The sequence below is a fragment of the Agelaius phoeniceus genome, chromosome 18 (assembly GCF_051311805.1).
Source record: "Agelaius phoeniceus isolate bAgePho1 chromosome 18, bAgePho1.hap1, whole genome shotgun sequence".
Classification (NCBI taxonomy): domain Eukaryota; kingdom Metazoa; phylum Chordata; class Aves; order Passeriformes; family Icteridae; genus Agelaius; species Agelaius phoeniceus.
In genome coordinates, this window is record NC_135282.1 from 7,345,554 (window position 1) to 7,373,299 (window position 27,746).

General features: G+C 40.1%; 1 protein-coding gene across 20 annotated transcripts in view; it reads left to right on the plus strand.

Annotated features, from left to right (window-relative positions):
• ARVCF (ARVCF delta catenin family member) overlaps window positions 1-27,746 on the plus strand; it is a 247,366-nt gene that overhangs the window by 73,993 nt on the left and 145,627 nt on the right. For 11 of the 20 annotated variants that reach the window (XM_077187730.1, XM_077187728.1, XM_077187729.1 and 8 more), the window contains 3 exons: window positions 8,971-9,037; window positions 17,206-17,307; window positions 22,081-22,326. The exons of 1 other annotated variant lie outside the window; for it this stretch is intronic. In XM_077187730.1, coding sequence (XP_077043845.1) covers window positions 22,111-22,326 — 216 coding nt within the window. In that variant the 5' untranslated portion in view covers window positions 8,971-9,037; window positions 17,206-17,307; window positions 22,081-22,110. Of the gene's footprint in view, window positions 1-8,970; window positions 9,038-17,205; window positions 17,308-22,080; window positions 22,327-23,089; window positions 23,231-27,746 lie in introns of those variants that run through there. 8 more of the 20 variants (XM_077187743.1, XM_077187742.1, XM_077187745.1 and 5 more) reach the window with 5 other exon arrangements.

The window sequence follows — 27,746 nt, forward strand, 5'->3', positions numbered from 1 at the left end:
TGCTTCTGTGCTTTTGGCCGTCGGTCCTGTTCATCAGTTTTATCGCACTTGGTGCTTGTTGCGAGGACGCTGTCCAGGCTGGCAAAACTAAAATTAGATCTGTCAGCTTTTTACTGCTTTGTGGTTTCTCATGTTGTGTTAGTCCCTGTTCTGCTGCTGCACTCCCTGAGCCTGAGCTGCAGTGAGCAGAGTGCTCAGCTGAAAGGTTCTACAAGGAGTGAGATCTCAACTACATCTGAGCCCCAAGAGATCCCAGTGTGGCACTGTGCATCCACATCTCCAAAAGCTATGCCACTGCTACTTCTGTGACCCCACTTGTTCTCATTGCTGTGGTTTTTGAGCAAAAGGGGAAAGGTTATACAGTACAGAAAAACAGATTCAACAGGTGTATCAAATCTATACTGATAAATACATAAATTTTTTAAGCAATGCAGTTCCACGCTTGCTGTTCTTACCAGGAATGCGTATTAATCCTTCTATCAACATGAAGAGCAGAACTGTAGCATGGAGCAAATGTATGTGAATTGTTTTCCTGTTTATTTCTCTTCTAGTAATTACCTGTTCCCTTTCCTGACCAGCAGTGGCTCCGTGGGACAGACTCAGTGTGTGCTTTCTTCTCTGTTCACCTTATTTTCCTTGTTTGTTTGCTGGCATGTGTTTTGTTTCCTTCTTGTTTTCCTCTGTCTAGCCACAGAGACAGTTCTCTGCAGTCACTAAATCCCATATCAGAATTATCATTTAATATGAATTAGTCCTTTGCTACTTCAGATTTTTGTCCTGGCAAGCACCACAGCAGCTGCATAAAGCCCATCCAGTGAGAGGGGTAAATACAGCGATTGAGGCTCTCTGGACAGAGCTGGGACAGTTCTCCAGGGTCACACCTTGGCACACACTGCCAGTGCCAGCTCACACATGGCACTGCTGTTCTGTTCACAGTGTAAATGTGGCTCTCCTGAGTGCCTTTCCTTGCCAGTGTTTCTGTGTTCTTCCTGCCCACAAATGTATTTGGTGTCAGCGTGTTTCACTGCCAGGCTTTCTAGCATGTGCTCTCCTCAGTGCTACACTGCTTCATTTGGCCTTTCAAAAACCTGTGCTCTCTTGTTTGTCTCTCCACTGGGAGGAAAATGCAGAATTTGGGACTCTGAGGTCAAGCCATCACTGAAATAGATTAGGCAGTTTACTGTAATTGCCAAATTTCTAGTGATCTGAGTTTGCTCCCCCACCTTTTTTTTTGTTTGGTTTTTTTTTTCTTCCTATGTCAAGTACTGGCTTGTCTTTCTCAGAATCCCAACAGTCTTTCTTGGTTAGGTTTTCTGTAGCACATCCTCCCAATATTTCTTCGAAAAACAAGAAGTTGCTTGAAATTAGCAAGATGTTAGAATTTTAGGAATATGTTTTCATGTAATCCTCCTTAATTTGCCTTAAAGATAAATACAAAACAAGGAGTTTATTTTTTTTAATATAGGTCTAAATAATTGATTCAACTTCTTTACAGTAGATTTGTAATAAATTTTCTATATCAGAAGAGCTACAGTAATACATGAAAAAGATGAGAGCAGTCACCATAAAAAAGGAAGCAGTGTGGCAAAGCAAATAATTTTGCTTCAGAAGTGCCTGGATAACCAAATTCCTGCTGCTTTCATGTTTTAATCCTCTTAAAATAAGAGACTGAACTCTTTCAGTGTTTAAAGACCAGATTAAACTCAAAAAACGTTACAATTCTACGATTGTTAAAACATATTCACTGAAAATGCTAAGAAACAAACTCTGTTAATAAATGTATATATTTACCATGCTTCAATTAATGTAAGATTATAAATACAGAATTTATATGTGAGTGTGGGAACACATACTTCTGGAAACTTAGCAGTCCATGTTTTAGCTGCTCTTGTTTGTCCTGGGAATTGAGACCTGTAGCTTAGTGTTTGAATATGTTGGTGCATCTTTAAATAGCCTGAGTGCAATGACTGCCCAGTAGCCTGAATGCATTAGAATGAAGCATGAAGCTTGTAAGAGTTCTGGGACTTGGAATAGAAATATTCTTCGTATTTCCTTCTTCATTAAGCTATCCCTGCTTTTTTGTGTGAATTCCCAGTTGGCCAGGAAAGGTTACTAAGCTCTCATCTATATCAACTGCAAATGATTGATTTCTTCTATCCCTAGATATTCTCCCTACCCATCTGTTTTACATTCTTAGAGCAGCAATTTTGGATGCTATTTATATCTTTCCTTGGCAATTGTTTTTCTGTTTAGATTACTGCAGTAATTCACCTTTAATTTTCCTCTTGCTTTATTGAAGGAATTTGTATTAGTGATCCTAATCTGTGCTAATGTCACACTGTTCCACGGGCATGACTGAGTAGAGGCCTTACTTCTTCTCTTATGTGAACTTCTACCTTTAGTTCATCATTAATAAACAGAACTTAGTAAATTATTTTTAAACAAAGACAAATGGAAACTTTGTTATGCAATTAAATAGAATATACATAATTGTTGTCTAAGACAGACATGCTGTGCTCTTTTGCTCTCATGCAGGTACAGATTTTGCATTCTTGCAATTTCTACTGTGAAAACCTCATTAGTTAAATCAGTGCTTCTGTGGAACATAAAGTTTAAAGAATGCCAGCCCATCTGAAATGATCTGACTACTTACCATTTGCTTTCCTAACTATTTATATGTATTTTGTTACTTTGGGAGTGTTCATTAAGTTTACCTGCATACAGACACATCCACCTTGCCAGTTTTCTGGAAGGTGTGTGCAGCTCCTACCACCCAAGAGAGTGCTATGGATTCTGCAGGTTTATTACAGGTCTCCCCATTTTTCAAGCTACTTTTCTAAGTTCTTGTTTAAAAAAAATTAAAATCCTGCTTCATGTGAAGAAGAGCTGTAAGAGATGTGACTGAGGCCTCATTCAATTGTGGTTTTTTTTAAGGACAAGAGGAAGGCATCACTTAGGTGTTAAGGATTACTTCTGAGATTCCAGAGATTGTCACTCACTGCTCTTGACGACCAGCAAATTGTCATTCTCCCTGTCAAGTGTCATTTCTCCAGTCTTACCTGTAATTTTTTGTTCCTTTCTTTTACCTTCATTAGCATGTGATAGTAATTTTTCTGTGGTAGAAGGTTGTCAGTTACAGGATTAGGTGCTGGTCTAGTAATGACTGCATGTGGTCATTCTGGTGGTCAGCTTTTACACTAATAAGAGTATTCAGATTTATCTGCAGCAATGCAAATTATCAGGAGAACAGTTCTTAAGTCAGGCTACCTTATAATTTTATTCACAAAATATTGTTAGTTGGTTTTCTTCCGTTTGGGCACAGAAAGAACTGGACATTTTTCAAGAACATATTTTTGGTAAGAAGTTTCCTAGCTTGACAAACTATCTGGTAGCAGCTTTGGTTTAAGCTGAGCCCTTGCCAGTGTAATTGCCAGGGCAGAAGCTGTTGGCCACGGGCAGTGAGTGCAGCATCATGAGCACACCAGGGCACTGTCAGAGCAGCACAGATCTGATGGTGCTGCTGCTCATTGTCACCCCCATGGAGCTGGGACATGGCTCTGCTGTGCTGCACAGCTCAGCTGTGCTCTATGGCTGCAGTAGGATATTGATTGCAAATTGCAGCTTTCCCTTTTGAATTAAAATTGTGAACAAAGATTATTCTAAAAATTCCAGCTTGCTTTGGAAAATCTGCTCTCTTAACCTCATGGTTACAGGACTGGGTCTGGCTTGCTTGAGAGAGGAATTTCTACCCTGGAGAATACAAACATCTGCAACCAGTTTCCCACAGTTGTTGTGAACTTTGTTGGCACTAATATATTATTACTAAAACCAGGATTGATTTTTTTTTAATCCTTCTTTTTTCCAAGATTAAATTTCATTATAGAATTTTGGAAGATCACCTTTGCCTCCCATTTAAATGAATAAATTTATCCTCTTTCTGTAATACATAAAAGGTGACTTTGGTTACCCCATGAATGCTATCAAGTTCAATTTAGATACCCTTATTATACTAGAAAACAAAATTAGATAATTCATCATCTAAATTAAATGAAACTCCATATTATTATATTAGCATGTAATATAACAAAATTCCTTTAAAAATTTTCATAAAAAGTGATCAACTGCTGCATTTTAATTTAATTGGATGTGATGAATTCTTATGCATTTTAGGCTGTAAAATTTTAAATTACATTTTTAAATAAAAGGTGTTCAGTTATAGTTTTATTGCTATGTAAGTTCTTGAAACAATGCTGTTGGTAAAGTCTCACTTATTATATATGTATCTGCACCAGTGTGTACCTTGTTTTTCCATTCCTGGATGTCTGTTTGTAATGAGAATTATTAGGAACATAGTACTAGCAGCTGTCAGCAGGCTCTTGATAAGAAGATTATTATGTGTTAACTTTAAAGAGTTAGGAATGTATAATTTATGGCTACTTGGTGGATTTTGCAGATGTCCCAGTTGTACACAGTTGCTAATCGGAATGATGGAAAACATGACTTGGAAATACTGTCATTGAGGTTTGTTACAATCAAGAAACTGCTGTTGGAGTGCAACTTCTCTGTTTGATGTTCAGGAGGAAATCTTAGTCCTGTATTAAAAACACTAAACTGTCTGGGCTTCTTATAAATATTAATTTACCAAATGCACAGAAGTCTGTGACATTTCCTTCAGAAGAAAGGATTAGCTTTAATTTTGCTTGTATCACAGCACAGCAAAGTGAATCACCGTACATTGGCTTTTGTAGTTCTGTATTTCATAGATTTTCTTTTAATATGTCATGTCTTTATCAACACAGCAACACAGTAGAGGAAATAGGCGCACCTGGTTTGGCAGAGTTAGTTCAGCCATTGTTTCTGTAATAAGTTATTTACTTCACTGGGATCATGTAATGACTTGAGTGACATTTTATAGGCTGTTGTACATTTTCAGTCCTGACATTTTAAAAAGCCACAGTTCTTATCTGTGACATGTCTGTGTACTGATGCATGGGCTCTTTACTACTTCTGTAATATTTATATAAAATTTATTGGCAGTAACTGCTATTACCCAGTGCATCTCTTTTGAAAGGTCTGTGTATCTCTCCACGTTGACTGAGCTGTTCAGAGGGGGTTTGGAACTTTCTGGGCATTTTGCCACTACTTCTGTCTGAACTTTGTCTGCATTTGTATCAGCTGCTTTAGTTAGTGGTTGCTCGCTTGATGTTAACATGCTGATTTACACTATAATTAAGAATGAGTAGGAGTTTCTAAGGGAACTCAGAGCTCCTAAGTAACACAAAAATAATGCTGTTTTAAATAAATTTCTAGAGATAATTGAGGGTAAATATTAAAATATCAAACAGCTTGAAGTCCACCTCTTTTGATGGAAAGCTTTGTAATGAGTGTGCAGGGTGGCTGCTGTTCATTATGTTTGTATCACATCTTTAAGAGGAGAAACCTCACTTCCCATGACTGTTTCATATGTTTTGATGCAAGTTGTGACAAAGCATATACCCACACACTGAGTTGTGTAATGTAGCTACCTCATGTTTGCCATCTGATACCTTACATATAAGCAGAAGAACTGTGCTGTCAGTCAGAATACCCTACATTTCTTTGTGAGATAAAATAGCAGTTTAGCAAATGAAGATGTAAGGCGAAGGAAGAAAATTCTTTCTTTTCACTTCTTTGTCTCTTAGTTAAGTAAATCACAGCAGATACAAAATACACTTCAGAGAGCTCTATTCAGCTCTGCCCAAACTTCTGGTGATTTATCTGTCACAAGAGCTCTTGCCAAGGAAAACATACAATTGGAGGGTATCAGCTTCTTGCAATCAATAAAACAAAACATGGACAGACAAATTAATCTGGGAGTAAGTGAGCTCTTTTCCACTGGTCTCTTTTCCATTGGGGTGGCTGTTGGCAAGTGAAGTTGTGCTGACTGCAGTCTGCTGCTGTAAGTGACAGAAACATTTGTTCCTTGAGGCTGCTTTGAGGTTGTAGGTGTGCAGAGAGGGCTGGAGCCCTGAGTCTGCAGGTAATTTTTCTGCTACCAAATAAATTACATCATCCAGATTCCTTATTAGTTGTTTTAATGCCAGAGAGAGCCAAAGATAAAGACTTTCCATTCATACCCTGGGCAAGATTTTGCAATGTGTGCTTTAGTAGTATTGCAGCTGAATTGAAAAGCAGTCTGCTTGTCCATCCACACTGTGGTTTTGTCTCATTTATTTTGGACTAAACTGCTTGCTTGCCTCACACCAGGCAGTGTTAATGTCACCAGTTTCTGTGCAGAGGTGAGGGATCTGCTCTGTGCCCCAGAGCGTGTTCCAGCCCTGGTTTGTGTCACACTGTCACCGTGTCACTGGCACAGTGGCACCAAGGGCCAAGCATTCCAGTGGAATTGCCCAGGCTGTACCTGGCTGCAGGCTGCTCCTCCCACTGACTGAAAGCAAATGTTTTCAAGAGCTTGGGTGGATGCTCAGAAGCCTTTTGAGTAAGTGACCAAGAAGATGTGAGGAGGGGACTGCCAGCACAGACCAGGCATAGCTGATGATACAAAATAAGACATGAAGCAAAAGGAATGGTAGAACACATTGCTGCTGTACTTCCCATCATGCCCTTTGTGTAAAAGTACTCATCTGGTGCCCGTGCACACATTTGCAATGGTGCAGAATCAAAATTTGTCCCTAAGTCTTCCTGTAGTCCAATAAGCTGCTCACATTGTCACCATGTTAGAAAAGCTTTAATAACTAATTATGTTCACTGGAGTAGGACAAGAATGAAGTGTGGTGGGGATGCAATTGTGGAACTCGCTGACTGGCAAGAAATGCTTTGCTGATAGATGCTTTACTTTCCCAGACGTTTTTGCAGTGTCAGTGCCTTGATGTTCTGCTAAGGTCTTTCTTCTGAAAATATTTATCTTAATTAGTTACTATAGCTAGAGAGTAATTGTCTGATGGCTTTTTTTTCTTAGTCATTTGTTGGCTAGTAAACATAAAACCACTCAGTCTTTAACAGTGCAACTGGGGTAATTAGTTACAAGTGAGAGATAACAAGCAATCTGAAAAGACATTACAGGTTTTTCTCCACCTTTCCCATTTGAGAGCTCTAAGATACTTGATTAAAATTAGCAATAAAAGTATATCACTGGAGTGAAGCAGCATTTTTGTAATGAAACCCAGGTGTTTTATTAAATGTAATACCATCCAAGCTGGTGGGTTTTCCCCCTCTCCTGTGCACCACGGGTCATGTTATCAAATGGGCAGCAACCAGGGGCTGAAAAGGGGACTTAGCAGGATGGCCATGAGCCTCTGCAAGCTGCAGGCTGCCCAGGGGTTGGGCTGAAGCTCTGAGCTGGCAGCAGCCACTACAAACCAGCCCTCAGATTCCTGCTGGCAGCTGGACTGTGCCCCTGTGAGTGCAGCATTGTCTGATCCAGGTGTTTGCCATAACCCACACAGCACATCAGGGACTGCCACTGCTTGACAAGTACCCTGCTCAAAGAGTAAAATGAAACACGTGGATTTCTGCTAAAAATACAAGAAAGTTTATTTTGGTAATCAACACTGAATTTCAGGCTAAACAGGTGTGATAATCACTAGAAGGTCACCAGTAATACTGTGGGTAAATATTAGAGTGCTGATATCTTATATATATATATTTTGGGATTATATGAAGTAGCCAAATGCACTTTATTCTCAGGTTATATGATAAAAAAAGATTCAGCAATCCCACAGCTGTACATGAATGCTATAGTAGGACTAGGTCTTACCCAGGACATCCCAAGCCTTAGGCAGCTTGTCTTCTTGACTCTGAATCAACAACAAAGATACAGGTGAAAAAGGAGGAAAGAAAAACCAAGGGAAGTATTTTTTCCAGTAGTTTTTGTCTGTGCCACGTGACACTAAATGTAAAGCATTATTTCTTTCTGACTTCATAAAATAAATAAAATTAGTTTACTTAGAGGAGATAAGTCATATTCTTATGAGGCAAAAGCTAAAAGAAATTAGGCTTCAAAGAAGCTCTCTTCTTACATTAGAGATATTGAATTTTCTTTTAGCACCTCTGTAGTTACAGTGAGTCTGCAGGATTGAAGTGCTTTTCCTTACTTAGCACTCAGGTGTTTATTTGGTGCCATGCAGGCAAAGGAGGAGCAGTGAGAAAGGGACTCATGATGGAGCCATGTGTTGGTGGAAGGGCAGTGGCATGTCTGGTTGTGGGGTGAACTTCACCTGAGTGAAACCCAGCAAGGCTGATCTGCAGGAATCAACTGCTTGAAATGTTCTTGCCCTCTGAAATAGAGTAGGAGAGTGGGAAGCCAAGACAAAGGATAAGGATCCTGCTGGCTAACTTTGGGAAATTGCTAGGATAAGAATGCTTAATGGGAATGCTGCATGAAGCTCTAAAAAACAAAAAAAGTATTTTGAAAAGCATCGAGTTCTTTCTGGTGAATTTTCTGTCCTAATTTCTCCTGTTCTCTGCTGTTAGGAGAAAAAATGTCAGACAGGATGAGGTGTATCTGTGGAACCACAGTTGACATTTTTAGAACCACTAGATGGCATTTAGATCTGGATGACTGAAAATGCTCTGATGTGTGCTTATGAGGCAAACATTTTTTGCCTCTAAATCTAGGAATTAATGGGGAATTAAATATATATTTGATTAAATTTTAAATTTAGGAATGTGTGATTTATGCACATATGAGTGGCACTGGGACAGAAATCAGGAGGATCTTTTAATGGAGTTTACTTTGAATACTCCAATCTGTGGGATTTTCTTGGGATTTCAGGTGATGGTGGAAGAGATGCCAGGTCTAATGCTTTTTTGTAAACCAGCATGACTCAGGAAGGGGAACCAAGGAGAGATACAAATAAAAGACTTTTACAGTATTATGTAAATGTTACCAGTTATTCAAAAATAATCCCCTCTTCCTATTTCCCCCAGATGGAATAAAAATCTTGGTTATTTTCTTTGTTTCTCTTACAGAGTTATTATCAAACCAAGGGAGAATTTCCATCTTAAAAGCCACTACAAGAAAGAAAGATTATAAAAGGTACTGTGTTTCTGCAGCTGAGTCTCTTGAGTGTCTTGGTACTATTTCAGTATGTGTGTTCTTAAATCACTATCCTTTTATTAAATTGTATTTACACCTCAGAAATTGCTTCATTTGCATGCTATTGAAGGCCAGCTAAAATTTGTGTAACATAGTGGTAGAATGGCTGAGGAGCAGAAAGAAGGGAATACCCCTGTGATATCCCTGAAAACTGGAGCTAGGACAGGACCATCATTCATTGTGGCCAGAGCAGAGGCAGTGTCAGGGGTAGAACACAAGTGCAGCTGAGGAAAACAGGGATGACAGTTTTCTCTTTTGTGCCTTCTCTGATCCATCTCTCCCTTTTCCTATTACCATGGAAATACTCATTTAGCTTCTTTCTCATAGAGCAGGAGATGCCTCTCAACTGTGGGACTTCTTCCTTGGGCAGTAAGGGTGAGGCTCTCAGGATGTCTTTTCCTCTCTCCATGCCCTCCCTGCCAGCTATATCTTACCTGCAATCCAAAGCCAATCCTCTGCTCTCTTAGGGGATGACCATAAGCATTTTCAGCTGCTCTGAATGCACCTCAATACTTTGCTGTGTCTGTTTTAAATCTGGGGACTTGAAAGTGAATAATGGGATTAAATATTAAAGTACTCTTGTTTGTTTTCCTGAAATATTGCTCCCTTCTGTGTACTGCTTTGTTTTTCTCAGTGTAGGTAGATAGAGTTTTAGCCAAGCATTCCTCGAAAATAATCCTCTGAATAACACATATCATGTTACTGATTTTTATAAAGTTTTTTCCATTTTCATTTGATTGTTTTTAGATTAAACATATATGTCAAACCAAAAAGTTTTATTGAAAATAAATAGCTCATTTAAAGTTTCAAAGCTGTTTGTAGGAAAGATTCTCAGCAGAGTTTACATTGTATTTACTGTCTGAATTGTTTGGGACTTACCTCTGTTACTTTCATAGTTTTAATGAAATGAGTTAGAAGTGTTTATTATAGCTGAAATGCATTCCTGTTTACACAGTGCAGGATTTTAATTTTAATATAATAGAGGGAATTTGTTTGAAACATTTGAAGTGGTTAGAAAGTTAAAGCAAAATTGTTATTTTTCCCACTCAGCAGGATGGTTATTAAAAAGGGATGTTTGAATAGAAAGTCGTTTCTTGAAGCAGATCTTCAGTGATTTGGAAGAAATATTTCTGCTTCCAAATAACTGTAATTAGGCACTAGTGATAAGTTTGTTCCTGGAAATAGGAAATATTCTTGGTGGGGTATATAAACTACAGAAAGCATTAAGATTTAGTCAAAGATAAAAATGCAGGATAGGTTTGGAAAGGGTGAGATCAGAGTCTAACTGTAGCTATCAGGAAGAAAACAACTTCTCCAGAAGACCATTGGTACTGACCCCCTAAATCCAATATTTTTCCCAGTTCCTGCTGATTTTCAGGTCAGGGTCAGCCTCAGCAGAAGATGTGATTTAGATGTGGTAGTTGACCAGTTGAAATGGAGCTGTATGAGCAGGGCAGATTCAGAACAGGTTTCCCTTGCAGGGAAGGGGGGATGTGGAGAAGGGGGATCCCTGGAGCTCTGGGATGGTGTTGGTGTTGGCAGCCCAAAGGGGATCCCTGGAGCTCTGGGATGGTGTTGGTGTTGGCAGCCCAAAGGGGATCCCTGGAGCTCTGGGATGGTGCTGGTGTTGGCAGCCCAAAGGGGATCCCTGGAGCTCTGGGATGGTGTTGGCAGCCCAAAGGGGGTCCCTGGAGCTCTGGGATGGTGTTGGTGTTGGCAGCCCAAAGGGGGTCCCTGGAGCTCTGGGATGGTGTTGGTGTTGGCAGCCCAAGGCTGTGGTGACCGTGCCAGGCTCTCAGCACCTGCAGGGCAGCCTGGACACCACGTCCCAGTGCTCTGCTGGCAGCCCAAGTGCTTCCATTTTGACAGAGCCACAAACCAGTGAATAAAAAGCTCTTGTAATAAAGATACAAATCTTAGCCTTGGAAACTGATACTTGCAGTTTTGCTCAGAGTGTGGCTGTAACACTGGCAGTGAGAGCCCAGCACGGCCTTTGTGTTGTGTGCGAGGGAAGATCTGAACAAGTAAAGAACCCTGGAGTCTGGACTAATCAATGGGGTTACTGTGGCATCTTGATACACCCAGGGATGTGAACCAGGCATGTCCTGAGTACTGTTCTCTGAGGGCTGCTTTGGCTGTCAGTTTAACCCCACAGAAGCCAAGATGCTTGGCTAATAGAGTAAGAAGTGTTTCTCAGGGATAAGGGTTTCTGCCTTGAAGATTGAGTAACACCTTGCACCTGGAAACAGGGGAGTTGAACTGGCAGTTGTGGCAATGCTTCTGCTCCTCAACCAGGCAGCACCTCTGGAGCAGCACCTTTTTGCAGTGTGTAACAAAACTGTTCTGTTGAGAGAGGTTACATGCTAAAATCCATCATATATGAAATGATGACTTTCTCCAAGACTTTCATTAAAATGTATCTGTTTTTCCTGTCTTTATGTTTATGCATGAACTGAATGATTATTCAAGACAGCAGATGAGTTAAATACTTTTATTTTGCTCAGAAATTATTTATTAGTTCTCAAATGCATGTTTGCCTTGTAATACTAAAAAGCTGTGGTGTTAATCAGCACAAACTTGGATTGCATCCTAAACTTACAAGGGTAAAATGAACTTGGATTGCATTTTAAATTTACAGATGCTGAAACAGTGAAGGGCGTGCTCTGCACATGCCATTGCAGAAAGCAGATCAACAGTTTTGGTCTAAACAGAGTAGATTTACTTAGTGCCTCAGGCTTCCAAACCTACCTTGGTGAAAAAAAATCCTGGATTTAGAATGGCACAGATGTTACTGGAGAGAATTAAATCTAGTGGGCCTTATTCTGTTTCTTCTGTCTTTGTATTGCTTTAATCTCTTCATTGATACTGTTCCTGGTTTAAAGCAGCATAAAGTAGAAATCTGATTGTTTTTAATGAGAGAGGTTGAAATATGGGAGAGTAATGCAGTAAGATTGGTTGGTAAGCAGCTAATGAAATTATTTTGATTTACTGGCTTCAAGAATTATACATGAACATTGCCATTATGTTCTTTCCTGTTTATGCTGATGTTTTCAGTTCCCTGGTGGAGCAATAGAGCAGCCACACAATCCTCTAGATGTGGTTGTGAGTGGAAAACAAGACCCATGTTCTGGAAAACAGCTGAAGGGTTTTGGTTTTGGTTCTGTTTTCCTCCTGAAAGCAGGTGAAAACCACAGGGAAGAGGCTCACTCTGAACACTTCAGACCTGTGAATTTTTTTCCTAGCAGTGCCAGTTTATTTATTGTATGAAATGCTTTGGAAGATACTAAATATTTGATTCAGATGAGTTAAAGAAACTGTTTCTATTTGATGCACTTAATTTGCATTAATCTTAAAAGTAGTAATTGGAAATGCCCTCATAAACCCTGAGACTGGAGCCCTAGAATTAAAAAGCATTTGTTATTACCCAGGAATGTAGCTGTGCAGTTTTATTGGCCTTTCTTCTACTGTAATCTATGGATCTCATTTAGCTGCATGCAGCCCTGTTCTTCTGAAACATAAAAGGAAGGAAATCTCTCAATAGCCTGAAATCAAATTATCTCTCTGTGTTAATCTACATGTAAGACATCCAAGCCCACTTCTTTAAAGGAAAATAGTTTTACTGATAAGCAGAGCTAGACTGTATTCTTTGAATACTAGAATTAAGTGGAATTTTTTTTGTCTGCAGAGTGCTATTTATAGCATCAATTAACTCCTCGTGGTTGGGATAAGTCATTTGACACATCTGTTGCTGAGCTTAAACACTCACTGTTCTGTGGGGCCACAGTTGGATTTTTTTCCTCTCAAAATGTGTAATGAAAGGACAATTTTCTGCCCGATGGCTCTTGGGTTGAATATGCTGCCCAGACAGGCTGCCTGATGCCTTTGGGGGCATTTGCAATGGGTGGAGCTGTTGGGCTGCCTGACTGCAGAGCTGGCCTCAGCTTTGTTGCTTGCCTTTTTGTTATTTATCTGCTTGATGATAGCACAATAGTATCTTTTATGAAAGAGTTACCCTGAGCTTCTGCAGGATTTTCCAGCATCGCTGTAATGTTTCAGTTACTCTGTTTCACCTGTGACAAACTGGCCTGGCTTTGGGAGCTGCTGCCGGCCCCCCTGACTCCTGTTCCTGTATTTTGATTTAATGCTCCTAAATACAGGGCTGTGCTCTGCTGTGGTTCCCCACACAGAGCCAGTTTCAGCCACATTCCTGGTAGTAGCCTTTCTCTTAAAATGGAAGCCCTTTTGCCAGAACTCCAAACACCTGAGAGACAAGAAAAATAAAGTTTCTTGTATATTGTTAAGTGAAATCTTGTAACTGTTCTGTGGAAGTAACTGCATGAGGCTATAACAGTGCCTTTATGTGTTTGGCTTATTTGCAGCCAGATTGGATTGGATATTAATGAAGCCAAGCTTTAAAATACATGGGAAAGAAGGACAGACTGGAGTTAGGAACTGTGCTGCTTTTGATCTTTATCCTTTTCTCTTTCTCATTGAAATAGCCCTGTTCTGAGAAAAGATGTATTGATTTTGGGTGGCTCTGCTTGCAAGGAAGGCTCTGGAGTAAGGAAGTCATTTCTGTTGAAAATGTTACAGGCTCCATGGTTAATTGAAGGCCTGATTCTATTTAACAGTCACACAGGCTGTTGGAGGGGTTTTCCTTTGCTGCTGGGAAGACATTATTGCAGTGAAATAGTTGTGAAATAGATTGTCTGTTGTTTCTGCTCGGAGTGATCACTGGCTGAAGGTTCTGCTGATGTGGGTTAGGATCAGACTGGGGTCAGAGGAAGTGGGGACATGGAGCTGCTGCTGAAGGCAGCTGTGAGAATACTTGGAAGCCTGGATATCCACAACTCAGAAAGGGACCACAAAGTGCAATCCATTTTTAAGCAGAGCTGCTTATTGATTTCAGTGGGGGAGACCTTTGAAAAATCAATGGCACGCAGCAGCTTTAGTATGCAAGGACATGTGTTCTGGGCTGGTAAAGTGATCGGCCTGTGAACTAATCAGCCTGATAGCAATCATGTCTGGCAAGTTCCAAGGCAGAAGGAAAGGTGTCAGAGCCTTGAGATGCAGCAAATTTGCTATTCATATTCCAAGAGAGATTGCAAAGTATCATCTTGTTCATTCTAGCTTTGACTTTCAAATTGCATTTTATTTCTATAGAAAACCAAAAGCTACAAAGGGAAATAGAAAAAGTTTTTGGCAATATGTAAACATGGACCTGATTATTATGAGGTGTAGTGTTAAACAAATAGGATTGCTGAAGTAATCAAAATATTCTGATTTTTTCCACGAGAAACCATCTCTGCCTTGTTCAGTCTTTCAGTATTTATAAGATTATTACAAAAACTATTCCACCTGGACACTCGTTTGGAAATATTTGGGGAGTGTTTGTTTACACAGGGAATTTACAGTGCACAGTGTGAATTTATAGACCATCACATACCCCATTAAACCTTAGTGTGGACACTTAGGAGGTGTGAAGTAATATGCTGCCATTTTGCTGTGCTGCTTTATGCTTAATTAACACAAACACTGATCTCTGAAGAAGTGTGGGATAATGAGTGCTGGGGTGGAGGAGTTCAGCTTATTCAGTGTAGACAAGTCCTTAGGTCCAGAGAGCAAGAGCTCTGCTTCAGAAAAGTGTTCTTTGCTCTTCTGGTCTATAAATGACAAATTTTAGAAAGAAATTGATTTTTTTTACATCGGGTAAAAGTAACCATAGGCTAAAGCATTTACTTTAAAAATTGCCCTTGTAAAAATATTTCAGTTTCAATTTTAGAGCATTAAACTGAATTATTTATGCTATTATATATATGCAATTGTGAGAAGATGTTCTGTATTTCCATAACTTTTTTTCTTTTCCATTTGGAAGAATATAGCAGTTGAAATTTACCTTACTGGGGAAAGAGTGTAATTAAATCTATGTAGGCACACTGTATCAGCAAGCCCTGAAAACACTGCATGAAATTTTGGAATGAAGACCTGAAAAACTCTGGTAGCAACGTGCTGAAGTGAGGAATCTTTATCAAAGGGAAGCTGTAGAAGAAGACTGGTCATCATTTAAACATGTAGTGATTAATATATAGAGATTGAATTAGATATAAGAAAATTTTGTGGGGTTTTTTTTTTTTTGGGAGAACTGTATCTTTCTGAGGTACTACAGTGTCATTTCAGTGCTTTTAACTAAAAGGCTAATTAAATTATTCCTTTTTAAATGGATTGGGAACCATTTTGGTAAGATTGGAGATCCTGTGGTGCTATTGACCAGAGCCAGTTCTGTAGTGAGTTAAGTCTTAAAACTGTATTGCCCTTACAAGCATATGTTTGGATGCTTTTGTTGATGTTGCTTAAGCCAGTTCATAGTATGATAATCTGTAAATTTATTTGCCGGATTTTTTTATTTATTTATACAGAAATATTCCTGCTGGATGATCAGATGGAATTTCTTAGTAATGTAAAAGCTCAAATATTTCACATTGACATTTTTTTCTGGAGTAATGGAAGTGGGGAGCTGCAGCATCCATTGCAGTGTCCTTAAGATGCAGAATTCCTTCTCAAGGAGTTCTCCTGTTACCATTTCCACTGCCCTCGCTCATTCCCTGGTTTAAACCTTGTTTCACAGACTGCCTCTGTCCAAAGGAACACAAAACCCTGACCAGCTTTTTTGTTGTTCCTTTTGACAGCAGCACAGCGTGTCTCTCTGTGCCTACCAGAGAACTATATTGAAATAGCTTTCTTTGTGAACTCCTCATTGCTATTCATTGGTGGAGGTTGTCACGTAAGGGTCAAATTAGAGCTCAGTCAACCACAGCAGCGAGGGGACCCAGGCTCAAGACAGATTTCAGCATAAGGTCTGAGAAGGAGTTTATCAGGAATGTGTTACATGTATTTTATTTATTTTTATATATATATATCTCCAAAGTGTTATTCTTTTCTCTCTAGAAACTCAGTTATGTTTAATTTACTCTCTCTGGTCATTTACTTGAGAATTAGTCTTTCTTTCACTCTGCCTCCTGACTTTCATCTTTGGGCATATCTATGCACAGTTTTGTTACAGCTATTTAATTTTTGAGCATAGAATTTTCTTCTGTTAGTTTAAGAAAAAATAAGATTTCTGGCATGATGGTTCTGTGCCCTTTGAGGTTGGATCCATGCAAAGAAAGGATCATATTTCTGGTAATTTGGCTGAAACACAAGAAATTGTGTTTATGCTGGCTTCAGGAAGGCAGACTATACCTGGTCAAGCAAAAAAATCTGCCAGGGCAACATTCCTCTCTGAAAATGTTCTAAAACATTTGAACCAGCAGAGTGAGCTTGTACTGGCTCTTCATTTTGTGCCATGTGGTTGCAGTATTTTTGATGTGGTAGCTTAAGACTGGCAGTGCTGCCTCACAGAACCATGTCTTCACCAAATGGGTTCTGTTCATTCTCCAGCAAAAACAGGGACTAAATTGGCAGCTGCTGACCCAGGGAAGTTTCAGTGATAGATGTTTTAAGACTAAATAAATCAGGGATTTACTGAGCTACACAGATGACCTGATATTCCAAAAGCTTCTTTTGCTTTGGTTTCATACAGGATCAGGAAGGGTCACATACAGACAGAGAGAACAAGCTATTGTGCATCTTTTAGAAATTAATGTCCCGTCCCTAACAGAGATCTGTGAAAGGATCTTGAGCCATTTGGGGCTTGTATATCTGACAGGGGCCTAAAGTTGTGTGCCCAAATAACAGCTCTCATTTCTGAGAGCATCCTGTTAGGTCTCTGTGTTTTAAATTGCCTGGCTACAATATCCAGCTTTGCAATATTCCATTATCCTCCTTCCAGTCTAGAGTTTTCCCTGATTTAGGACATTAACTGTAAATCTCATAGGAACATGCAAGTATTGATCACTGACAGCAAATTAGATTAATCAGGGTGGGGTTTTTTTTCCTTAGGAGTCTCAGGATTGGCTTCTCTGAATATTATTTCTTTTACTGCAAGTTAGGAGAAAAATAGTGCAATAAATAATTTCTACAACACAGTGAGAACGTGGGAGCTGACTATGTGTAAAGGGGGCTGTAATACCTTATTAACTAACTCTGTCTCTCTTTCCTCTCTCTTGTAGCTGATTCTTCTTGAGGCTGCTTTCCTGCTTTGTCTGTCCTGTTCTGTTCTTAGTGGGTGATGTCCCAGCAGCTCTAACCCTCAGACTTCAGTACCTCTCTAGGTGTGTATGGCTCAGTTTTCTCTGCATGCTTTCTGGTGTCGCATGGGGGGCAACACTCATGTTATGCTGTTCATCTCTCGTGGCACTTGAGGCTGAGAATGTCATTAGCATGTGTTATGCTTCAGTTCCATGGATTGTTTAAGCCCCATTTTTGCTTTTATTCTGCTGGTTTTCTTCCCTGGAGAAGCACAAAGCTGCTGTTTCCATGCACACTCACAGGCCTTTGTGCTTGCTCCTACAGCTGAGCAGCTCTGTGAACGAGCTTCTTGATACTCATGGAAACATCTCTCGCCAGCAGGACTGACACACTTGGACTGGTCTTGGATAGAGCAGTAGTGGGACAGCTGAGTTCAGCATCCAGATGAGAGAGATGCCTGTGAGCCTCTTCCCCTGCAGCTGAGAGCAGCCTGTGCTGTGTTGTGCCGCTGGCAGAGGACACTGTGCTCTCCAAAGGCAGCTCACTCACAGACCCCATCTCCTTAGGAACTCACAGCACTTTGAAGTGCAGGGGGATTTGAGGTTCCCCATGACTGTTAGGTTCAGGTCCCCAAATCTCACAGAACTTGACCCCTCTTAATCTGAAGGGCTCTTCAAAAACTCTTGACTGTCAGTTATATCCTATAATAGCAAAATTAGCATGCAGAGTTGACTCATGTTTTTTGTGGAGCACCAATGACCCTTGGAGTCTTGGCAGTGTTTCCAAGAGCCTCAGACTCGGGTGTGAGCTGGGGTATTAGCAATGAGCAGGATCCCTCTTTTGGCCCTTACACTGGGGTGATTTTCATCCTGGGTGAGCACTGAGGCTGTACTGACTTTCAGAAGGGGCCTTTTGATGCATTAGTGGAGCAGTCAGAATAAACACCTCCTCTGATGCATTAGTGGAGCAGTCAGAATAAACACCTCCTCTGATGCATTAGTGGAGCAGTCAGAATAAACACCTCCTCTGATGCATTAGTGGAACAGTCAGAATAAACACCTCCTGTGATGCATTAGTGGAGCAGTCAGAATAAACACCACTTCTGATGCATTAGTGGAACAGTCAGAATAAACACCTCTTCTGATGCATTAGTGGAACAGTCAGAATAAACACCTCCTCTGATGCATTAGTGGAGCAGTCAGAATAAACACCACTTCTGATGCATTAGTGGAACAGTCAGAATAAACACCTCTTCTGATGCATTAGTGGAACAGTCAGAATAAACACCTCTTCTGATGCATTAGTGGAACAGTCAGAATAAACACCTCCTCTGATGCATTAGTGGAGCAGTCAGAACAAACACCTCCTCTTTGCTCTAACTCCAGTGCAGCACTAATGTATTTAGAGTCACGTAGGCAGGACAGAGAGATTTGCTGCTGTCAGCGTAGCCTTTGATACTCTGTAGGCAACTGTTTGCTGTGTTTAGAAGTGCAGCCTAAGGAATAATTTTTACCTGGCTGCTCTGGGTCTAATATTTTCATTTATTGATACCCTTTTCAATGCACTTTAATTTATTTACGAATGGTAGCAAATTGCAAGTGGCAACCTGAGTAACTGACTCCTGAGTCAGTACTTTTATTTTTCTCCTCCAGTCTAGACTGCTGATAATGTAAATTGTTGAAACCCTGGGTTAATAATTAGGGGTGCAATCAACAGCAAGCAAGTATTTATCTGCTAATAAAACATTTGAAATGCAGAAGTCTGTCTTTGTCCAACAATACTTAAAAGGCAGTTATTGGTCCTACTGCTGTTTCTGCATAGCAATTAGGAATTTTGTGGTCACTAATTGTGCATCTGAAAATTTATACAGTTTATTTTCTGCCTGTGTTTTTCTTTGCAAAGAGAAAAGAAGCATAGTATTTATGGTTATAATGAGGTTAACACAATACTTCCTGCAGGGAGATCTCTCTAAAGATTTGTACCATTTATAGAACCCAAATTTTCTAGGTTTTCTCATGTGTGGCATCAAGGGCTTATATCTCATTAAGGATTTTCTGAACAGGATCTTAGTCACATTATCAAAATGTGACTTGAAAGTTATATACCAGCTCAGTCATCAACTTGATTTTTATTATTAAAGCTGTAACTGCTTCTGAAGAGGGACTTCTTGATTTTACTTGCATTGTTGCTAATTCTTTTCCTTAGAACAGAAACTTGCATTATATGTTCTACAAGAAACCTGTTTTAAATTTAGTTACTGTCGATACCGTCTTGTCATCTTCTTTCCCCTACTGGATTTACTTTTTGAAATCAGTCCACAGACATACCCAGCCTGTGGGACCCCCAAAAGATGACTTTTGTGTCATATCATGATTGCATGTGAGAAAGAGCAGTTTTAGCTGCAGACAGTTCCTGAAAGCTGGGTCCCTGTGAGGAGCTGAATTCCTGCTCTGCAGCACCTCAAAGGAGCCTGTCTGCATTTGTTAATCCTGACTGATCCAGACTCTTCTTGAGCCTGGAATATCCCCTGTGAAGTGTATTTGGTCTGTGGCAGTCAGGCTGTTGGTCTGCTCTAGCATGAGGGCAGTGATGATCAGTAACCCAGGGGTTGTCTTTAGGAATCTATGGCTAGAAATGCCACCCCCACCCCCAGGGATATTTCTTCCAAAATCTGACTTGTGCCCAGGTCTTTGCAGTCCCACTCTTTCACGCTCCAGGGAGTCTGTGAGCATGCCTGCAATTCCTGGGAGTAGTGACAACAAACAGAGCTGTCTCCATCTGTGGAAAAGCAGGGAGGCACAAAAGCAGAAATGTGGAACTTGGCTGCACACAAGCCAGCTGAGGTCCAGAAAGTCTGGCTGTGTTCATGTCTAGCTCTGCCAGGGCTAAATCATGCTGAGATAGAGCAGGTGAGTCTTCCTGTGACTTCCCATGAATCATCCTATCCTTTTAGAGGGTTGTGATTCCCCTTTGCAGAAACCAATGTACTCTCTGAAGGTTTTATAGTCTTTTAATAATCTATTGGAAGGTCTCAGAAGTTGGCAGTTTGATCTGTGTTTTATTAGTCTGTGACATCTGGAAAACCCTTTGGTGGTTTTTGGTTTTCTTTCAGAATTTCAATAGAAGTTAAATCAATGCATAAATGACAAAACTCACTTCTACCTACTGGTCTGCAAACATGAAAGGCTCAAGTGATGGTTATAAGTAAACATCATGAGATTAATACATGATAATCCTTACACTGTTCCTAACATGATTTTATATTACTCTGATTCCTTTCAACAGCAACTGTCTTAAGAGTTAACAATGAACACAGAGCTACTGGCAGGTTATTCCCCATGAAATCGGGGTGCATGTCATTGGATTTGGGTCTGTCACTCCTGCCCCAGTGTCTTTTTGGCCTGTTGGGTGATTTCAGCCATATTTGACAAAAGCAAGGAGACCTTGAGCCTGCTTAGGAGTCCCCAACAAACTGTGTAAAAACATGCAGCTTAATCACTACTAATACTCCTCTCTGGGACATAACAGTGTTATGACCACATTATTATGAGCTACCAAAGGATCTGCACAGGAGAGACTCCTGATAAATGTAAGAGTCATGGGAAATGGATCAGTCAAGAGTGTGCATCATCTAAAGGCACTGAATGATGAATTGGGAAGCGTCAGGAAGCAGGGAACTATCTGTGCTCATGGAAATCCTCGCTGATAGATGGAAAACAAAGAATCTTTGGCAGCAAATCAAGGGACAATTTCTCAGCACTTAAGTCTCAGCACAGAACATGAACAGTTCTTGAATTACAGGAGCCTGAGACAGTTCTGCCTCTGCTTGTCTCAGAGGTGCTTTAAGTAGTTTGGTAGTAAAGGGGTTACTTGTTTAACTTTGATGAAGGATTCTGTTGAGGCCATAATTTATGTTTATATTATATTGCTGATTTCATACTCCTAGTAAAACGTTTTAAGTGGTGTTCAGGTCACAGATCTGTGGAATCAATGGGGAGTTTTACTGCATGTACCATACAGGTGAAGACAGGGTTTTAAATGGGTTGTTTCATTACCCTGCTAGAGAAGACATAAGGCAGAAGTTCTAACCCACCTAGGTGATTTCTGAGTTCCTTTTTCTGCATTGAAAGACAAGCAGTCCTGTGTGTTTTCCATGGAAGATGTTTGCTTTTTCATTTGCATTATTAGCAAACGGCTGCATGAAGGAGTGTTTCGTTGACTGAAATCATCAAGCATTTCAACTGCAATTGCACACTCTGCATTTAAAAATCTTTTCCATGTTACAGTGTGCTGCTATAATTTAAATATGAAAGCTAATTTCAGCTACTGTCTGTTAAGTTGGGGGGGGGGGTGTGGAAAAAATTGACACAACTGTTTTCTTCTACCATGAAGTTTCTGTCCTTAAAAATGTTAAACTTCTCACTTATGCTGTTAAAGACAAAAATTCCAGGTGTCTGTAGTGAGAATGTTCCTCATTCCCTCTACAGCCATATCTTTTTTTATGTATTTCTTTTAAGTACATTATTATTTGCACAGTGAAATTAGCTCTGCAAGAGGGATGAAAACCCTTGTCAGAGCAGTTTTAGCAAAACGATCAAAGCAATTAAATACAAATTCTCTCAAAGGTGAGCGTATTTTTTTTTTCTTTTTTGAACAGGGAAGTCTTAAATTAATTGCTTTTAATTTAAAATCAGATCATGGATGGAAAGATGGATGCTTTTCAAAGAGCACTGCAGTTTGCTGCTTAGAGTGATCAGTATTTTAGCAAGGCGACTAACGATATGCATTTTTATCTTTAACCTCTGACCCGTGCCCTCCCCACCCTTTACCTAACCCTTTCCATTTGCCCTGGTCAGTTAACAGGCAGGAAGCATTTGAAAGCAGTCATGGATGACTATGATATCAGGTCTGCTGCCAGCATTTTGGCATCTGTTAAAGAGCAAGAAGCTCGTTTCGAGCGGCTCACCCGCGCACTTGAGGAGGAGCGGCGCAATGTCTCCCTGCAACTCGAGCGTGCCAATCAGCCCGCAGACCGCATGAGCATCTGCAACATTGGCAATGGCCAGCCCCTGGCAACCGCCTGGCAGCAGCTCGTACTGCAGGTAAAGCCTGCTCCTGTCACTGTCACTGGAGCCCACCCTAGCACAGTGTCCATCCCAGGCAGTCAGTGCATGGTGTGTTGTTAGCATTTCATTAGTGTGTGCTGTGTCTGGTAGCCCGAGCTGGGGTGCGGCGTGGGTGCTTCATCACCTCGGCTGGGAGCCTTGCCTTGGAAGCTGCTCTTGCTCTTAGCTCGTGGGATACTTTTAAAAGTATGTGCATACTTGGGTAAAAAGCCTAAGAAGGGATCTTCACACCCTCCTCTAATCTATGCACTTGCTGTAAGTCTGGTGATGTGCTGGTGATTGTAAAAGAAGGCTGAATCATAATCTCCATAGCAAACAAAATTTCCATTAGAAATAGCTGGACTTTGAATAGAGGGAGCAGCATGAAAAGCAGGGATTTCCCTCCTGCAAAGCCTTATTGTTTGTGTAGGGAGGACTTCATAATTTGTTTCTCATGTGCAGTGAATTGATAGACTATTTTAATGATGCAAACTGGCTTTGTGGGTAGCTTTAGATTCCAAATACTGTTTTGCTTGATACACGTTCTTTAACTGTTTAAATGTGCAATGACAAACTACTTATGTCTCTAAATTACTTCAGCTCTCAAACCCCTCTGACACACAAGGTAAGTCATGCAGAAGCAATAGTACCATTTGTGAAGGTCTGTTTCCTAAGAAAACATTGTTCAATTCAGAAGGAAGCTCTGGGCTATGGGGATTCCAGAAGTTGTTTCCCAGTTATACCAGACTGTTTTACAATTATACTTGCATTGAGCTGTATTGAGGCAGACTTTACCTTATATTATGGCAGCACTGCTTTTCTAGTAACAGCTGCCATGTTTTTACATGAAGATGCCTGAATTTTGGATTTCATGTGAAAGGAGCAGCCTGCACTGGTCAAGGTAAAAATCTGACCATGTCTGGTAGGAGCTGTAGGTGGTTATCCTCTGATGAGCAGCTGGGCTGGGAGAGGGGAGATGTGCTTACGTATTTTTTATAGGAAAAGGACAAGTTCACCTTCACTTTTTCTGAATGACTTTGTGCAAAGTGCCTGATTAATAGCTTCAGAATGAAATTCCTTATCCACAAAACTGATGAAGCATGAGTTTTCTGCAGTGTAATGGCTTAAGGTCTAACCACTTCCAAGAAAACCTAATAAAAGAGTTTTAAGTTACTGGGGTCTACGTGACTCTTATGGAGAAACAGCCCCTCTAAGTGACCCCAGGCTGAATCTGCATATGCCCAGCTCCCTGCCACTGGGTGAGGGAAGCTTTAATTAATTGATGAGTAGCACTGAGGTTTTTAGAGTACCTTGTATACGAAATAAAATTGTTAAATAGCTAAATATGCACAATTAAGAATCAATGTAAGGTTAGTTGTGTGAATAGACACAACTAGAATTAAAAAGTGTTTAACTGAAGGATGAAAGCTGTACCTTCAGTCTTTTGGAGAATATATAATATTTCCATCTCTGGTGTTCTGTGTTGCATTTCATTGTGCAGAGTGCACAAAGCAGAAGGCTGTCTGTGCTCTGCTGTCTGTGGGGATTGCTCACACCCTGCAGTGAAATCCACCCCTCTGAGGCTGTTCCAGTGAGCACTGGCTGAGTGCTGCACATCACCCCAGTCAACTGCTTGTTATAAGGAATATTGCACAGTAACTCAAGCAGCAGCTTTTTGTGGTGATTATACAGAATCTAGTTATTCTGTGTATGATTTGGACAAAAGAAAGGAGGGTTAGCTCCATTTTATGAGAGTGACAAATAATCTTTAATGATCTTCACAACCAGACATCAGTTTTCCATGTTGTTTGTTTGTCAAAGTGGAATCTGCCAAAGGGATTTGTTAGGGAAGTGTATAGTCAGGGCTTTGTAAAGAGTCTCTCACAACTTCTTGTTGAATATACAATGCCACACTTACTCCCTTCTTAGAACAGAAAATTAAGCCTTTTTTTTCCCTTTTAATTTTGGACATGGAAAAGTACTATATATGTGGGCAATGTGCCAGGAGTGTAACAGTGTTCTGAAGTTCTCAAAAGACAAAATCAAGGTCTTATGAAAATATTGATTCTAATTAATGAATCCTGGAACTCTTATTTTCATTTTATTTTTTTTTTTTTTAATAGCAGCTTTAAACTTGTTCCATAACAATAACTCCTTGTCCTAGACAGCCCAGTTAGCCACTTGCTGGTGAGTTCAGCCTGTTCAGTGTGAATTTCAAATACTGGAATGGAACATATGAATTCTGGTGCACTTGCTGATTTTTTCTGTGAGTGTCTATGCCATTGTGTCTTTTCTTCTTAAAGAGAAACACCAGATCTGCAAATGAGGTCAGGGATGTGCTGTAATTGCCAAAAAGTGCATGCATAGGCTTCTTGATTTTGCGATAAGTGTGGATATTTTTTAATAAAAATTACCTTAAACCTTAAAAATGACCTTTTCATGGGAGAGGTTGATTACTTGAACAATCTAAACAAATCATGAATGGTTTGTTCAGATATTAGTTAGAAATGGCTGAGATTATTCTTTATGAGGAAGCTTTCTCAGAGGAGGGGTTTCTGGGAAACATTGTCCTCACAATGAGAGATTCTAAGTGTTGTTGAAATGTCTCCCATTAATATTAGTGAGAGTCTTTTACTCAGGTGGTGACCAAGGCGTTTGGCAGTGCCTGCCAAACCTCCAGGCTCTGCAGAGGTTTGTAGCCATCTGTGTTCCTGCAGGAGGCTGTGAGCAGCTCCTGCCATAGGGACAGTCCCCTTTAATCCACACAGGCTCTGGTGAATGGGGACAAAAGTGCTTTTTGTCCTTAATGTGCTTGAATGATGGGTAAATGTAACTTCTGCTCTTTGCAGCTTCCCCAGGCTTCCACTGTAGCTGCAAATTAGAGTTTGTTGCTGAGTGTGCAGCCAGTGACATGAATTAGGGTGTTCCAACTCGAGAACTTTGGGAAGATAGCAGCTTTGTACATGTGTTACTGCAGATTCTGAAGGGTCAGATAAAGTGCTCTTTCAGACTAAGAACCCTCTGGACAAAAGGTCATTAGTTACACAGTGGAAACCTTGGCACTAGTCTGGAAAATGTAACATTTAATGAAACTTTGGCCACAGATCTTTTATCAGGGTAATAAAATCTCCTTAAACTCTCTGCAGGTTTTAACAATGTTCTTGACTGTCTCGGGCCTTGAGTGGTGGGAGCCACGTGGCTGATCACTGCTGTTGGGTTTTGGAAAGAAAACTCTGGTTGTACTAGAGACAGAAGAGTGGTCTGTTGATGTGTATTTGTGTTTGCTTCTCTGACTTTAGAGGTAAATCATGTACATCGGTTATTGCAGTATTTCAGGCCATGGAAGTCTTGGCAGTCTTTGCCTTTTGATCAGTTTTCCAGGATAAGCACAGTCCAATAAGTCACTGGTGAGTAGCACCCATCACGTGTCTTCTACATGCTCAAGTGTCTAGTCAATAATGTTTTTTACAAGCCTGAGAAATCTTACTGCTCTTCATGTATGAACAATTGTTTAAACTACCTGGTTTCCAAGTCAGCCTTCTGCTGCTGTTCACAGTGGGAGCTGAAGTTGGGCAGGAGGGAGATACAGACATGCCCATGTGGGCTATGGGCTGTGATAGGCTGACACAGAGATGCAGTATTACCACCACAAAACATAACTTACTACTAATAAAGAATATTATTTTATATATATATGTATGTATATACACTTTTATTAAAACATTAGACATGTGATACTTACTAAACACAAGGCTATATCCTGCCTTGGTTTAAACTGGCATGGCTCCATGGGCTTCAGAGCAGCTCTCTCAAATCTGATCATCTGGGGAGCTGAACAAGGTTTGCATTCAAAGATTGTTTCCCATCAGTATGTGGTGACAACTTCCATTCCTGTTAATGTTGCATAACCAAAATAAAGTACAGCATTCAATAAACCCCTGTTGCCAGCAAAAGCACTGTAACAATACTTGGACTTCAGAGATTCTGTAGTGCCCTACAGGGATTTGAGAGGGGTCTTCTAAGTCAGAAAAAGGCATTATCTTCCTTCTTACAGGTAGGAAAGCTGTGGGAATTGCTAAATCTCACATGGTACAAATAACAGAAATCAGCCCTTTACATGCTGCTGGTGCAGGGTTTTATTTGTCAGATATATTGACTCTGATGTGCCTGTGAGAAGTAACACAGGTCGATCTGAGAAGTCTTCACACTCACAGAATCATCCAATAATTAAAAAGTTACTACATTTGACTATAACTGTGATTCTTTTAGGTTCCTGGTGGTGGGTTTGTTGGGATGTTCTTATATAAAAAAGTGAGCCAAATTAATAATTTTTTTTCCTTCACTTTGCAAATATTGTTATAGCTGTTCAAGGTAAATTAGCTTATGGAAAAAAACTACAGAATATTTTGATAGTTACAGTTTGGATCATTTATATATCAGCTTATGTTCCAGAGAAATAACACCTGCTTGAAAACAAGCAACCACATTTGATGTTTTTTTCTTTTTCAGGCAAGTATTTTTAAGCCATAATTAAGTACCAATATTCTTCAGTCTTTTTGTTAATCTGAGGTACCTGTGACTTCTGCCAAAACAGAAGTTTTGACATTTAGTGAATTGAGGGTTATTTTCAAATAAAAGGTGAACTCTAAAGCACACCAGAACACATGGTGAGAATTTAAAAAAAAATACAAGAAGACTAGGTCAAATTGCTTTTCTAAGAAAATACCATCAAGTTAACCTTTCTGAGTCAGCCTAGGCAACAATAGCACTTCTGTCTGTATTTCATTACTTTTATTTAAGATTCTCTGCTCCACACTGATGTAGTACAGTGTGATGTAGTACAGCTAGAATATAGAGACTGTTTCCAGTGCTTTGATAGTAAGAACATTGGGTGCATTAATATTGTATATAATGGTTGCTTTAATATTGTATGTATGTTTAAACATATCCAGAAAAGATGCAAAAATGGGTTCTGAGCTTCCCTGAATTTTCACCTTGCCTTTTCTCTGTTCTGCATCTCATACAGAATGCAGTTCCACCATTGCATGTAAAGTTTCATGTAATTAGTTTGAGTTTGCAGTGCCTCTTGGCTTCCTGTGTTATATAACATATTTGTGCTCACATTAAGGGACTGACAGCATGGAAAATTCCTTTTTTTTTGCCTTACAGGTAAGGTCAGGTACAGACAACAATGTTGTCAGTTCATGACAGCTCCCTGGTGTTACAGTACTATTTCCTGCTACATTGCCAAATACCAAGGAAAAAACTCATTGGTAGTTAACCCATGGATGTTCTCCTTCTGCCAGTAGTGATAGGTAGCAAAATGTTGAAAGAACTTGCAAGGATAATCCTGATTCCTTTATAGACCCAGTGGAACCCATAGAAATATGCATTCTGCTTTGGGGTACAGCATGGTT